The sequence below is a fragment of the Psittacula echo genome (assembly GCF_963264785.1).
Source record: "Psittacula echo genome assembly, chromosome: 3".
Classification (NCBI taxonomy): domain Eukaryota; kingdom Metazoa; phylum Chordata; class Aves; order Psittaciformes; family Psittacidae; genus Psittacula; species Psittacula echo.
Window position 1 is genome coordinate 74,376,782 of NC_137736.1, and position 15,526 is coordinate 74,392,307.

Sequence of the window (15,526 nt, forward strand, 5' to 3'; positions counted from 1 at the left end):
AAGGAATCAAAGGTAATGGTACTGACAGCCTTATGGGAAGATTTTAAAGGTCCCCAAAACATGTTTATTACAGCCAAGATTGAAATGAACGACTTACATGTTAAGACTCTCTGAATATGACTCCTTGAATTACCCCAGGGAGAATGAGACTAAGAATAAGGCAAGTGTATGCTATGACTAAGTCTTGCATATGAACTGGGCCATGGGAAACAAAACAGTCAGAATGCAAAACTTTTACCTGAGAGATAATCAAACTGTTGCTGAGACTGAGTTTGGCACTATAATGTTCAAATATCAAAGAAGTGTCACTGGAAAATAACAAAGAGATATCAATAATGAAGATAAATCTCTCAGACATTGTCAGGAGAAATCAAAAGGTAAATCTATTGCAACCTGACTTCTACTAGAAGCAACATTCAGGGAGCACCACTGAAGTCTTGGCAGACCCAGATTGAAAAGCCTACTCTTAAAAAGTGCCAACATCTTGGGAGGCATCTCAGACAGCCCACACTGACTGTTTTTGAATTCTGTGGTTTGTTTTGCAGATGATGATCTGTCAGAATGGCTGCCAGTGTTAGATGATGAAGCTACGGAAACTGGTTTTGATGATCTTCAGTTCTTGCCTTTCTTTGGAGAAGGGAAACTCAGGTCTGATTCAGAGCACAAATGTTTCTCTAGCAGAAAGGACTTGGAGTCTGAATTTCTAAACCACTGCTCCTTTTTGAAAAGCATCTCCAGATATTGCAGCTGTCAGGAACGGGACTTTCCCCAAGGAAAAATAAGGACCTCGTGTGGCTGTCTTTCAGGGGCATGGCAGTCACACATGGTTGAGCAGCCTATGAAGCCTGGTGATTTGTGGGCCAGGCTTCCTAGACATACAGTGCTGAATATAGGCTGTAGAGAAACACCATGAAAACACAGCCTTAGGATGAATTTGAGGATCTTAATATTACTGCCTGGTTAATGTGAACTGTGCTAAAAGAATCAACCACAATAGCACGCAATCAAGAAAAGTTAATGGCCTAGTAACAGAGATGCGCCATTTTATGCAGTGACAGGTGCTAGGATGCGGCTGAGTCTGTATGTCCTTGATCGGAAGTACAAAGATAGAACAAGTACCTGTGGCACCTCTATAATTCTCTGTCTTGATATTGATGTGCACCCATCAAGAGCTGAAGACAGAGGGTTTGTGTCTTCTAAGGAAATGAAAGACAAGGCATGAACCCAAGCAATAAGCCCTGAGTGTCCACACTGATTAATTGTTAACTTACTGGCTTTTTCTTGGACTGCTCCAACTTGCTCTTGGCAGAATGAAACAGCTCCAGGGTAGGTAGCTCTCAGCAGTACAGAAATGAATCAGGCTGTGACACTTTGGCCTCAAGATCAGGCACTGGTCTTTGTCCCCCTTTTATTTATTAGTATAACTGTAACCATGAAGACTATTTCTCAGAAAAATAGTGCTGAACAGGAGGTGCAGGTTTATAGGAAAAAGATATTGGACAAAACCTTCAGTACTACATCTAGCAAAGAATGGAGGGACAAACCATAAAGATGGAGACTTAGGAAGTTCACAATGTATTTTTCTCCTGATGTTTAAAATGAAGACTTTGTCATTCATGAAGAGCACCCATTTTTACTTATTTTTATACACTTACTATTTTGGAGAGTGTACATTGTTGCTAATTTAATTTTGCCTCCATGTACAGTCAATGTGTTATATCAGACATCTATTTTTTCTCAAATAAACTTCAATACATGGTTGCAGCTGGTATAATATAAAACATCATTTGGTGATACTAAGACAAACTGATACTGTAATTTAATGTGTCTGACTTTTGAAATAGGGAACTTTTATATAAATACTTGAAACAGGAGAGGGATGGATTTGCTGTTAAATGAATTCTGGGTCTTCTGCCTACAAAGACAGTAAGATTAGTGAGAGGTTCTTGAGGAAGAAACTGTTTTCATTTGTTCCATTCCTTTTAAAAGAGAAACAACATTATTCAAAATGGCCCAAAATTCTACTGAATACAGCATAGAGCCTCTTCCCATACATCAGACAGGTTTTAGGTAGAAAAAGCTGCATGTCAGTGATGAAAAATAATCTGTGTGTATGTGGGTGTTGCAGGCATAACGTTATTAGTACATCATCATTTTCCCATTTTAAAAGCATGCTGACTGACTTGTGGAAAAATAGCTCTGATTCCTAGTCATCGCATTTTCAGTGAGTACAGTCAAATGCAAGATAGAAAATTGTTTGAAGATTTCAACACCCTGCCTGAAGCTTTCTGGGCAGTGTCTCAGAATAATTCACAAGTGTGTCTTTTCTCCCACATTAGGTCTGCAATTGCATTCCACGCACCCCATTACATCCGGCAAGGCATCTGTCATTCTCACTGAAGCTCTAAGTGGTCAGTATGTATAAGGGGGAAAAATTAGAGGACAGATGACTGATTCGAAATCTGCTCATATATCATATCTACAGATCTGATAGGACACTGGAGAATGCAGCACCAAACCCAAAGTCCTTGCCTTCTTATACTTTTCTTTAAGAATAAAGCATTTCCATGTGTTAGGACCTGAAAAAAAGAAGTATGGCTATGACCTAAGAAAACAAGGAAATCACATTTTAGGAGGATAATGGTCTACACAGAAATATACAAAAGCCCCTCAAGGATAGACAGTTCTGTTACCTACGAAAAGATCATAAAATAAATTTCACTGATAATAATTTGGTTTCTGTATCTCGAGATTTTAAAAACATTGGCTAAGGTTTCTCTTAGAAAAAAATCTTTACATTGCAAATGGAATTTCTGTGATATATTAATCTTTGCAGCAAATAAAATATTTCTGAGGGGCAGGAGAAACAGCCTGCTCTGCTGCAAACAAGTAGTGAGATGAGTTTGTGCCAAGATGTCATTGGATGCTGGCAGGGGATGTAGCTTCCTGACTAACGGAAAAAACTGAGAGTCGAGCAAGTAAAAAGGAAAATGAAATATACCTGAGCCTTGGGCAAGTTTTCAGTAAAAATATTTCTTATTTCTTTTCCCGAGGTAAGAGCTGAGTTTGCTGAAGCTAGCCTTTCATTCCCAAAGCATTGGAGAGAATTTGGCTGTTAAATGCCTTGATCATGGCTGCCAGAACAAAGTCTCATCGTGCAGGATGTAGACAGCTTTTAAAATCCAAGTAACTTCATGTAAGTTGAAAGTAAAAAGCATCTTGAAGGAAATCCTTAAAAACCTTCAGCATTGGGGCCATAAAAAGCATCTAATTTTGGGTTGGCAGGAAGAATATTAACCTCAGCCTCCACCTCATCCTCACATTTTTCCTAGCTATGGCAGCTTCCTTCCAAGCAATGGAAATTCACCATCTCAGATGGCAGCCTAGCCAACAGCTAGCCGACTACTGAGAGACCAATGGGGTGTAGAAACTCCTAAAGCAGAGAACCTGCAAACAGTTCACTTTAGATTTTGAGCTGTAGTGCGCTGATGAATACTAAGGAAAAGCCACTAATTGTTGACTATTGGCCCAACAGCACCTGCTACTAAATTCAAAGGATATTATTAACACGAGGTTCAGAGGTAGTGATGACCTGTGTACACACATACACACTGAAAATGGAAAGGAGGAAGATGATATCATTAACTCTGTTTATCTTTGTGTCAGAATCCAGACAAAACTCTATCAAACTGAGGTCTAGTAATCACAGACTGTCCAATGTAATGATATTTCCCTTGAGTGGCTATTAAAGAAGGTTAAACAGAACACTTTGTGTATTCACCTCAAACACGTACTTCAGTTTGACCTAGAGAGATCAAAATGTGTTCAGAAGTTAATGTGGAGAATCACAGATGAGACACGAGCAGAAGTTACCAAGCATACTCTGCAGGATATTGCTTACAGGGTTATTGCTAATTTTTGACATTCTCTGTTTTTCTTGAATCTCTTACAGCTGTAATTTGGAGTTAGCTAAATAGTACCTTTCTCCCTGTCACTCCCTTTTGTAAACTTTGAGCTTGCTTAACTAGGTGAAAGATTCAAAGGCAGTCTGGTGCACGGTTGAACAAGCAAAAGCAATTTCTAGTGGTCTGGGCAATTTTTCTCCAAGTCTAGACAGAAAAACGGTGGAGAAATTTTTCCCCCTGCTTGTGACCATGCAGCTACAGAAAAGGCGCGACTCACACAGTACCTTTGCCGACACCTGCATGCTGTTTTCTTGCATGTTCATGATGGCTTCAGAAATCTTGACATCAATAGGATCCATGACTGATTCAATGTTGAATGGTCCCTCTAATCTCTCCGCTACCAGAAGCATAGCATCTGTTAAAACACAAAGCAGCCATTCCCTTAAAGAAGGAATACCTTTAGGTGACTCAGGCAGACTGGAGGAGTGGGTATTGAATGCTCCTGAGCAGGAGCCCGTGGGGACATGTGGCAGCGAGACTGTGAAGCCTGCAGGGCAGCTTCCCAGCTATCAAAAGTGTCTTCCAATACTGCTGCCACCATAGAAAGAGGAAGAAATACTGTAAAAGTTAGATTCATAATAGTTGCCATAACATTGTGGAGCTTGAGGTAAAATCATTTTACACAGCATCGCTCCACTTGAAGCAGCCAGTAGTGCTTTGGCATGTATTTATATAGTTTCCTTCCTGCAAAAAAGCAGGAAGATAAAAGTGAATCCCTGGGGTATGTTCTCAGAGTTTGTGCGAGATGATGAAAACTTTGATACGATCTATCAGGGTGTTATAATTAAAGCAGCTGTTCTTTCTGACCTTAATGATCTCATTTTCTTGCAATATAAACAGCAGATGAATATTGTATTTCTGCCACAGTATATAGATATAAACCATATTTGCCTTGCTATATTTTCAAAGCATGTTTGAAAGTTGTATGCAGAATCATATATTCTTTGCATGTTTTGGATTTTAAAAATGATCATTTGCTTAATTTACATTAAAGCCCCTCTGCAAAATAATTTTATCTTTCTGTGTTCATTAACAACTAAAAACCAAGCAACTGAACAGAAATTAATAACAGTAAAAAAGGTTTTGCCATACATCACATATGTTTGTCTACAGAGAGACACAGATTCATCACACTTTCTATGACAATAGCTGTGTGATTTATACTATGCCTTTGAACATCACATTTGATCCTTGTCTCACATGTTAGCATTTAACATTTTCAGCATCTAATTAAACAGATGCCACTTGCAATTTTAACACGATAAACAAAAATCTTCACATGCTCTCTTATTTATTCCTCAGACTTAGACTCCAAAAGGTACTAAACAGAATTCTTTCCAAAACAGACCCCATGCATGCTTTGCTGTTGTGAACACTAGTCCCATAGCAGCTATGTGAGCTTCTCCCTCCCCACAGGAGCACATGTGTGTGGATGTATGGGAAGAAGAGGCTGGTGTCTCCCCTTAGCAATTGAGACACAGACTCCCATGCCCAGCCTGACCTGAACGCTACACTATGTTGTTTATATGCACTCAGTGCATGCCCAAAAATCTTACTGAAACTGAAATTACTGGGCATGCAAGCCTAAGCACTTCTGCAAATTTGAGTCTAATATTTCAGAGTATTTTTAGACTGGAAAGAGTCTAATGTCAGTTACTTGGAGTGGTGTGTGTAGCACTTGTTGCTAACCGAGAGAAATGGTGAGATGATAGGAGTTTGGTTTCAAACAGAGGTGTTATTTTGACTGCATGTGATTTTAAACTTTTTTAGCTTAAACACTTTCCAGTGGGAATCTCAATGAAAACAATACCTAGCTCTGATAGAGGAAACAAAACAGGTTTTATACACACAAAGACAACACACACATATACACATGCACAGGCATACACTGTGTATATTCCTGCAGTAAGTTCTCTATTTTTCCACATGCAAAGAGAATAAAATATTTTCTTCCTCACACATTTGGAATGACTTGTATACAACATTTATGCCTTAGCACTTTGTGAACAACATGATCAGCCTAAATCCTAGCTGCCACAACCAATAGTAGGACACACGTATTGGTGGCTGGATTTTGGTGATTTAGTTCAGGATTAAGGTGAATATGAGGGTTAATGCATAAAACAGTTATGAGATAGGGTGGTGGTTTTTTTTTTTTTTTTTTTTGTTTGGTTTTTTTTTGATAGGAGTAGCCCCCAGCTAAAGTTAAAGACAGGTGCCTCTGTATGAGTACACTTTAGTTGTGGAACTAGCAGGCTGGACAAGCCTAGCGCTAAGCTCAAGAACATGTTTTGGATAAGGGTCTGTGTTGAAGTAGAGTTCAGTAAAAAAGGTAATTGCTGGAGACTTTTCATGAGAATGGGTGTTGACTTGAGTTTACTTGCCTTTTCTTTGATGGCATGGGACACTAGTTATGAATTAAAACTTGAAGTGGAATCTCAGCTACATGGCAGAAAAGTGCACCATTTAATTATAAGATTAATTAATTAAGATTTAATTATAAGAATAGCCTTTCCTCAAGCAAAGTGCCTTCAACTTCAAAATTAATAGTTCTAGAAGATGCAAAGATCTGTTCCTGACTTACACAGTTTCTATTTTTAGAGAGAACACCCTTCAGTTCATCAGCTTCTGTTTTCTGAATCCTAACCCGAACCATAGATATATTCTTTCTTTAGTCTTTGAACTGGAAGTTGGCAGAGGCTGAGATGTGGGTAATTTCTAGCTGCCAAAGGTCTGAGCTTTTTGCTGTGGTGAGCTTCATTGTTTAGTATAGTATGGTATAGGCATGACAGTGGGTTCAAGAGCTTGGGTTCAAGTTAAGGCTAGAGGCAAGTTTATGTTTCAATCACATGGGCTATAGCTTTATGCTAAAAGAAAAAGTAAAAAAGGGAAAGAAAAGAACAACAACAATAATAAAAGAACAGAGAGCAAGATCAAGCAGTGGATCCCAGGTTGTCCATAATCTTTAATTGCTATTTACTTCTCTAGTGTGGAACGACTCTGGACCACTCCAGGCAGCTACTCACAACACAAATCTGTGGAGAAGTGAGCCTGAAGCAGTGAGGCTGTGAGCCAACAGTATCACTTGACATTGGAGCCCTGCAATCTTTCATTTAGTTAGCACTATAGGAGTATGGCTAGGGACCAATGTGTTACAGGAAAGTTTAATTTGAAATTTCCACACCTTTATTGATGACAGGTACATCTTTATATCAGCAGTCTGTATTTTTGGTTTGGAGCTAGAATGTGGGACAAGACTAGTGTTAAACTAGAAGCCCATACAGGGACGTATTTGAAGAGGCAGAATCTAAGAAATGGATTAAATGCTGGGATGAGAGATGCCTGAAGGGCTAAGGTGAAACAGGTTCCTCCTGCAACATTATTTCTGAGGCTGATACAAGTTGTGTTTCCAGTTAAAGCTCAGTTTAGGACTCACCAGACTAGAAGTCTTGGGTAATTGCACAGTTTGGATGAGCTCTTGCACAAATGGGAAACTAATGTTGTTTGGGGACTCATTTTATTTTCTTCAGTTTTAGCAGGTGTGTGGGGACACGGCTGATTTACCATTGACTTGACTGCTGGGTCACTCATGTCTGCTTCTGGTAGGAGCATGACAAGCTCAGTTGAGCAAAATAGGATGAGCAAGTGCCACTTCTATAAACTCTTACATTATCTTCTTGGCCTCTGACGGAGCTCTTCCTTTTATCATTTCTCTAACCATCAAGTTGTTCTTAACACTAAGAGCCAACCAGATGCTACCTGACAGCCTTAGACTGAGAGAAGCCTTGAAGATCAAGGCAGGTATCGCAAGTGTGCAAGCCACTTGGGAACATAATCACTACTGTAGTTAACCAGCTTCTACCTACTGATTTTTTGAGTTAACTCTCAGATTAAAATTCAGACTGAATTTCATAACCTTAACACTGATCTCAACAAAAAAACAAGAAACAAACCAACCAACACATCCTCAGTGTGTTGTCTCAAGGTGAATTCCTCCTTTGGAAAATATTTCCTCAGTTCATTAGGTTCATCTTCTTGTCAACTCTAACCCTCACTCCAATGCTAAGCCTTATTATTCATTTGCCCAATACTATATGCATACATACAATACACACACACCAGGTATCCTATGCAACTGAAAGAAATAAAAGCTGTTAGATTGAATATAGTGAAAATCAGGTGAAATTTAATGATCTGACATTTATGATATGACAGTCAAAATGATGTAATGGTCCTTCCCAGACTGTAGCTCTTCAAATCTATAATCATATAGAAACAAAATAACACTATTGTCCCAAATCTTTTTTCTCCTAAAAATATTAAGAACATTATTACAGGAGAAGCTGGAAAGATTTCAAAATGAAGTTAAGAAAACCTATATGCCTCGGTCCTGAAGTCTGAATTCTCACGAACAGACCCTTGAACTCAAAGAAAGCCTAATTCTGTTTAGTAGGACTCTGTATGGGTTTAATAATTTCTCAGTCAGTTCAAATAGTAGATACTGGGAGCTAAATTATTTTGTATTACAAAAATCTGAAAACTGATCAACTAATTGACTACCTGTTTTTTATGCTGTTAATACACTTGGACTGTGTTTTTCAATTACATAGGTACTTTATTTTTACCTCTTTTGCTTTTTTCAAAATCTGCTTTGTTTAGGCTAAGTACATGTCTTCTCTACATATATACTACAGCACTTGGCAAACAACTGGCATTTAAACAGTGGATCAGGAACTCAGTTTAGGTAAGTCATTCTTGTGTTGCAGGTTAGTGACTGGGAAACAATAAACATGACTAATTGCTCACTCACACAGGCTTGCAAAACAGTCCTGAGAAAGTGCAGAGCATATGGCACACTAGATTCACCATCAGTGTCACTGCTCTTAACCTCTTCTGGTAGATGCATGTTGCTCAAAACAGGAGGGGAGACCTTCCTGATAAAGCAAAAGCCACAAGACTGCTGGAGTCCAAAGGTGTAGTCCCAAGGGCCCCAAAATGTCTCTGCTGGCTAGGCACAGCAGCTCTGTTTAACTGCTTTGGTATCCCTTGTCCACACCAAGACATACTGCAGGCATTTGACAGAAGTTCTTAGCAGGACATTGTTTCATTTTAAGCAATATGTTTAAAAAGATCCTGCAGAAATGGTTGGTTTACTTCACAGATTATTATTTTTTTTAAGTTTTTAATGATAAGCACAGGACAAAACTGATCACCATGCTAGATGATTTACTGTGTAACTTGAAAATTCAGAAGACCATTTTCATGAATTTCAAGACATGATGATGTTTTGTGAACCCTGAGCATCTTCAGGCAAAATAATGGATAGACTAATAATATAGACAAGAATCTGCCTCTATTTTCTAGGAACTGCATCAAGCCACTGTTTTTTTGACTTATGTTGATACCAAAAGTGATGGCTTCCTGTTTATGTTGCATTTCCTTCAGGGCAGGTTTCCAGAAAACTTTCTAGTGAATACCAGATTGAAACAAAAGGATCAGGGACAAGAACACTGATTTATGTTACATCTGACAAGTGGAAACACCCCCAAACTAGACTGAAATACAAAGTTCCTGTAAAAACAATTAGCACCTCCTTTTTCTTGACACCTCTCTATCATCAAGAAAATGTAAAAAGTCTGACAGGAAAGACTCAGGGAGCTGATAAGGGAAGGCATTTTCTGGATCGATGTTAGCTTGGTTGTGACATCAGTTTTTCCTTTCGTGCACACTTTTTGCTTCTACTTTTAAATTATCAGTGAGAGCTCAGCAATGGCTGAGCTTTCCTCAGAGAAATCCAGAAAAGCATCTATGGATAAAATCTCTAAAAATGTTGTTTCTTCAGGGAGACAAAGAATGGTGAAATACTAGATTGCATGTCCTATACAAAGTCTTAAAGTATATTTTGTTTTGGGGAAAAAAAGGAGGAAGTTCTTAAATTTCCTATCAGGAGGTTCCTGTTTTTTCTGCTCCCATATATGTTGTCTTACACTTATGTATGGAGAACTGTGAAGTGCTTGGTCACGTAGTTGCTTGTGAAAGAATAAAAGGATAAATTTTTTTTGGGAAGCTTCAAAATATTTGTCTATGGACTAGTCTGTGGATTGCACAAGAAGAGAGATGAACCAGCTGTAAACAAACTGAGCAGCTCACTGTAGTTGACTATGACCTTGAGAATGGCAATGACTGTTTTGGAAAAGGATGTAACTGTTAAAATGCTGGGCTGCAAAGCCGTGCTCATTTGGTAGCTTCCCAACCTTCTGACCAAAAGCGAAGGGAGACAGTGAGTTTTCCATCATGACACTAAATACAAATAGAGGTCATAAAATCTTTAGAGCATTATATGGTAAATTATTGAAACAAAATAAAAAGTAAAAATTGAAAAATGAAATATGGGTACAGAGCGACTTTTTAGAAATATAATAACAGAGGAAATACATCCCCGTAATACTCTGCCAAAACTTTTACTGGTAGATTATTATTTACTAAAAAAACTCAAGAAGAGGAAAGTAGAACTGCACCTTACATTTAATAAGGTACTACGAACTCTCTTCTCAGGAAATCAGAATAAGACATGGCAGTGATCCCAAAACTGCTATTTTATTTCAGGTCCACAGACCTCTTTTTTACTTCATTATTCATATGAGAACATTGTATGGTACTATCATGATGAGGCTCAATTGACAGATTTCCTCTCTGACTATTCAGTATGAATCTCCGGTTTTAAGCTTATCTGTTAAGGTATGTAGGCAAATGACTAGTCCTTGCCTGAGGTTTAGGTGAGGAGCAAACCATGAGACACTGCTGGACGTGGCATGAGATTTTCTTGGAGGTAACAAGTAACAGAGTAGGCAGCTAAAAAAAAGTCACAGATGGTTAGCAAAACATGGAGCAATGAAGAAAAAGCACCTAGGGTGGTTTGTCTACATGGGAGAAAACAAGGGTAAAGGAAAAGATGGATCAACATAAGCTAGGAAAATGGGGTGAAGAGGGCATATGAAAGCGCCATCCATGTGGAACCACTGCTGGTCAGCAAACTTGTTGGCTGCCTGATCATAGAATCATAGAATAGTTAGGGTTGGAAAGGACCTTAAGATCATCTAGTTCCAACCCCCCTGCCATGGGCAGGGACACCTCACACTAAACCATGCCACCCAAGGCCTCATCCAACCTGGCCTTGAACACCGCCAAGGATGGAGCATTCACAGCCTCCCTGGGCAACCCATTCCAGTGCCTCACCACCCACTCAGTAAAGAATTTCTTCCTTAGATCCAATCTAAACTTCCCCTGTTTAAGTTTGAACCCATTACCCCTTGTCCTATCACTACAGTCCCTAATGAACAGTCCATCCCCAGCATCCTTGTAGGCCCCCTTCAGATACTGGAAGGCTGCTATGAGGTCTCCACGCAGCCTTCTCTTCTCCAGGCTGAACAGCCCCAACTTTCTCCGCCTGTCTTCATACGGGAGATGCTCCACTCCCCTAATCATCCTCGTGGCCCTCCTCTGGACTTGTTCCAACAGTTCCATGTCCTTTTTATGTTGAGGACACCAGAACTGCACACAATACTCCAAGTGAGGTCTCACGAGAGCAGAGTAGAGGGGCAGGATCACCTCCTTTGACCTGCTGGTCACGCTCCTTTTGATGCAGCCCAGGATACGGTTGGCTTTCTGGGCTGTGAGCGCACACTGAAGCCGGCTCATGTTCATTTTCTCATTGACCAACACCCCCAAGTCCTTCTCCGCAGGGCTGCTCTGAATCTCTTCTCTGCCCAACCTGTAGCTGTGCCTGGGATTGCCCCGACCCAGGTGTAGGACCTTGCACTTGGCATGGTTAAACTTCATAAGGTTGGCATCAGCCCACCTCACAAGCATGTCAAGGTCCCTCTGGATGGCATCCCTTCCCTCCGGCGTATCAACCAAACCACACAGCTTGGTGTCATCAGCAAACTTGCTGAGGGTGCACTCAATCCCACTGTCCATGTCACCAACAAAGATGTTGAACAAGACCGGTCCCAACACCGATCCCTGAGGGACACCACTCGTTAGTGGTCTCCAGCCAGACATGGAGCCATTGACCACAACTCTTTGCGTGTGGCCATCCAGCCAGTTCTTTATCCACCGAGTGGTCCACCCATCAAATTGATGTCTCTCCAATTTAGAGACAAGGATGTCATGTGGGACAGTGTCAAAGGCTTTGCACAAGTCCAGGTAGATGATGTCAGCTGCTCTGCCCCTGTCCATCAGTTCCGTAGCCCCATCATAGAAGGCCACCAAATTGGTCAGGCAGGATTTCCCCTTAGTGAAGCCATGCTGGCTGTCACCAACCACCTCCTTGTTTTTCATGTGCCTTAGCATGCCTTCCAGGAGAATCTGCTCCAAGATTTTCCCAGGCACAGAGGTGAGACTGACTGGTCTGTAATTCCCCGGGTCATCCATTTTCCCCTTCTTGAAAATGAGGGTTATATTTCCCTTTTTCCAGTCGTCGGGAACTTCACCTGACTGCCATGATTTTTCAAATATGATGGCCAGTGGCTCAGCAACTTCATTCACCAGCTCCTTCAGGACCCTCAGATGGATTTTGTCAGGTCCCATGGACTTGTGTACGTTCAGGTTTTTAGGATGGTCTCAAACCAGATCCTCTCCTACAGTGGGCCTAGGGTCTTCATTCTCACAGTCCCTGCGTCTGCCTTCCAAGACTTGGGTGGTGCGGTCAGAGACTTTGCCAGTGAAGACCGAGGCAAAGAAGTCATTAAGAACCTCAGCCTTCTCCAAATCCAGGGTAGCCAGTTCTCCTGATAGCTTCCGGAGGGGGCCTACGTTGTCCCTGGTCTGTCTTTTATTCGCTATGTACCTATAAAATCCCTTCCTGTTATCCTTAACATCCCTAGCCAAGTTTAATTCTAACTGGGCCTTAGCTTTCCTAGCCTGGTCCCTAGCTTCCTGGACAACATCCCTGTATTCTTCCCAGGCCGCCTGTCCCTGCTTCCACCTTTTATAAGCCTCTTTTTTCCTTTGAATTTTCCTGAGCAGCTCCTTATCCATCCATGGAGGTCTCCTCACCCTCCTGCTGCACTTCCTTCTAGTTGGGATGCCGTATGCTCTATATTCTTATTAAACTCTATTCCTAAACATTTTCTGGTTGGCAATAATAGTGGGGGTATGCATCATATTCTCTGGGTATGTATGTGTGATGTCCTGCTAGCAAACTTAAAGCTGGACTATCTCACAAATAGGACGAAACTAGCAGCTGGAAAAGACCCAAGGTGTAAACTGGGTACTTGGTGAAGGGTCTAGGTCTGGGTGCAGAGTCTGGATGGTCTCTGGGTGCAGAGTCTGGATGGTCTCTGGGTGCATAGCCTGGAGATCCATGCTGAGGTTCAAAGGAGCTGGTTCAAGATGTTTGTGCACATGTGAATAAAGTGGTCTACATGCGTTCCCCTGATAAACTGCCATAGTGGCCAGAATCCCATCCTGACTGGTGTGGCAGAACTGTTTCTGAGAGAACACTGGCAATGGGCAAGGCAAAAGTTGGACCCTATACAAACTTCAGGTCAGTCTTCAATGCATTCTAAAGCTTAATAACACCTCATGGCACTCCAAGGGGGATCTCTTCACACTCTCAGCCTTCTGAGCCAACCGTTTCTGTAGCTCTGCCTAGAGCACAGAGTTTTTCAAAGGAGTAGTGAAGAAGAATGCAGTCCTGAAAGTGCCTACCATTACAGTGTACACAGAATCCTACACTGAATATTAGAAATAACTAGGAAAGGAACAGAGCACCAAATAAACACATTTATATTGAAGAACAAATCTACAGTGAAATAACATCTTGGATACTGCATTGCAGAAGAAGTTGCAAATTAAAGCTTTCAAATACGACAAAAATAGTAATCTAACATTCTATAATCTTGAATTAGAAGAATTATTGGAGGATGTAATAGAGGCCAGCCAAACTGCAGGTGATATGAGGACATGTTAAGGTTCATTGTCTATTCCAGTACAGGAAGGGTGATGTAGAATATGAAACTAGAGGATCACATTTCATTAATTTCTTAATGTTATAATGAAGATGCCTTGTTAATCCTAAAACTATGTGGCAAATTTCTTAGTGTTGCCATAACTGTCAGAAAACATCTGGATGCTCCTCAATTCCTTTGGTAAATTCAGCCTTTTATTCTTCTGAATCAAGGAAAACTTTTGCCCTGTTCTGTGTGGGAAACCACAATTGCTATTAAGATCTGAAATACATATTTCTCAGGTACCAATGCCAGATTTCTGAATAGACATCCTATGAGAAACATCTTTCCTGTTACTTTGCCACTAAGCTGACTTTATTCCTTTCCTTGCCATAAATAAACAATCAACCTAAGGCAAGCTTTGCTGGCATGACTCCATCCCAACGGAAGAGCTCTTAGGGAGGTGTCATACACAGTTGAACAGACAAAATTGATTTTTTGCCTCTCATCTTATTGATTAATATGGAAATGTACTGCAGATATCTCATTGCGTTTAAAACCCTGCCACTCTGCAGAGAATTTTGATACCTAACAGCATTTTCTCCCAGTGAGCCTCAATACAGCAAATAAAAATAGTGGGTACCCCCTCCTCCCCTAAGATAAATGTTTGAATCCCAAATGACTGTGTCCATCAAAGTTGTCATAAATCAATACAGCTGCTATGACTGATCTATTTGTTGTTTTGATATTTCTCTTAAAAGGAAAGAGCAATTTCTCTATGTTTGCCCAGGTGCACTAAATATATTAAGGAGATGAAACAGAACTAATCAATAAGATAGGGCAACATCATAAAATCCTACACTTGAGCTCCTTTATTATTCTAAATTATCTGTGCCCTAATCTTTTAAACGATTGGGAGAGCAAGAGTAAAAATGTTTGTCCAGTGTAGAGAAGGTCAAAGTAATATAAAAAGCTAATGTTCATCACACAAGGCCACTTGCCTGATATGTTGTAATCATCATAAATATTAATAACAACACACAGACAGTGTTGGCAGAAAGATCTGTTCCCACTAAAACTTTCACAGCAGGAAAAAAATGTTTTAGTTGAGGATGAAAAATTTTAAAATGAAACAGTTTTCACTGAAAGAAGCTGCCTGGCTGCACATGGGCTTGCAGGCCAGTGTCCAGGGAACCATTGCATTAATTCTTCCTCAAAAAAAATTTCTTTTCTAAAATGAGCATTTTCCAACAGAAGGAAATTCATCCAATCAGTTCCAGTTTCATCTAAGAGAGATTTATGAATATGAATTAACTGTATTTCCCCATAAGACTGCTGAATGTCATAAAAACAGACTGGGGAATCTAGGGACGTATGGGGATGTTTTGAGATCAATTCTCTGTAACTTTGAATTAGTGGAACTCGGAGTCCTCCCCAGTTCCCTGTACACTAAATGAGGAGATGTTTTCATGCAATTCCTAAACTTTATGCACATCCATTTAACCCAGCTCCTCTGATTACCGGAATAACAAATGTTGGTGAAATTCTGCTATCACTAACCTGGCTATAGCTCTGGGATGTTAACACTGATTTTATTGCTGCTCTGCCACT

At 40.3% G+C, this 15,526-nt stretch overlaps 1 protein-coding gene across 1 annotated transcript in view; it reads right to left on the bottom strand.

Moving 5' to 3' along the window:
• GPC6 (glypican 6) overlaps nucleotides 1-15,526 on the bottom strand; it is a gene marked incomplete at both ends in the record, with an annotated part of 729,163 nt that overhangs the window by 62,109 nt on the left and 651,528 nt on the right. Inside the window, 1 exon segment of the mRNA XM_080613544.1 lies at nucleotides 4,190-4,320. Coding sequence (XP_080469670.1) covers nucleotides 4,190-4,320 — 131 coding nt within the window.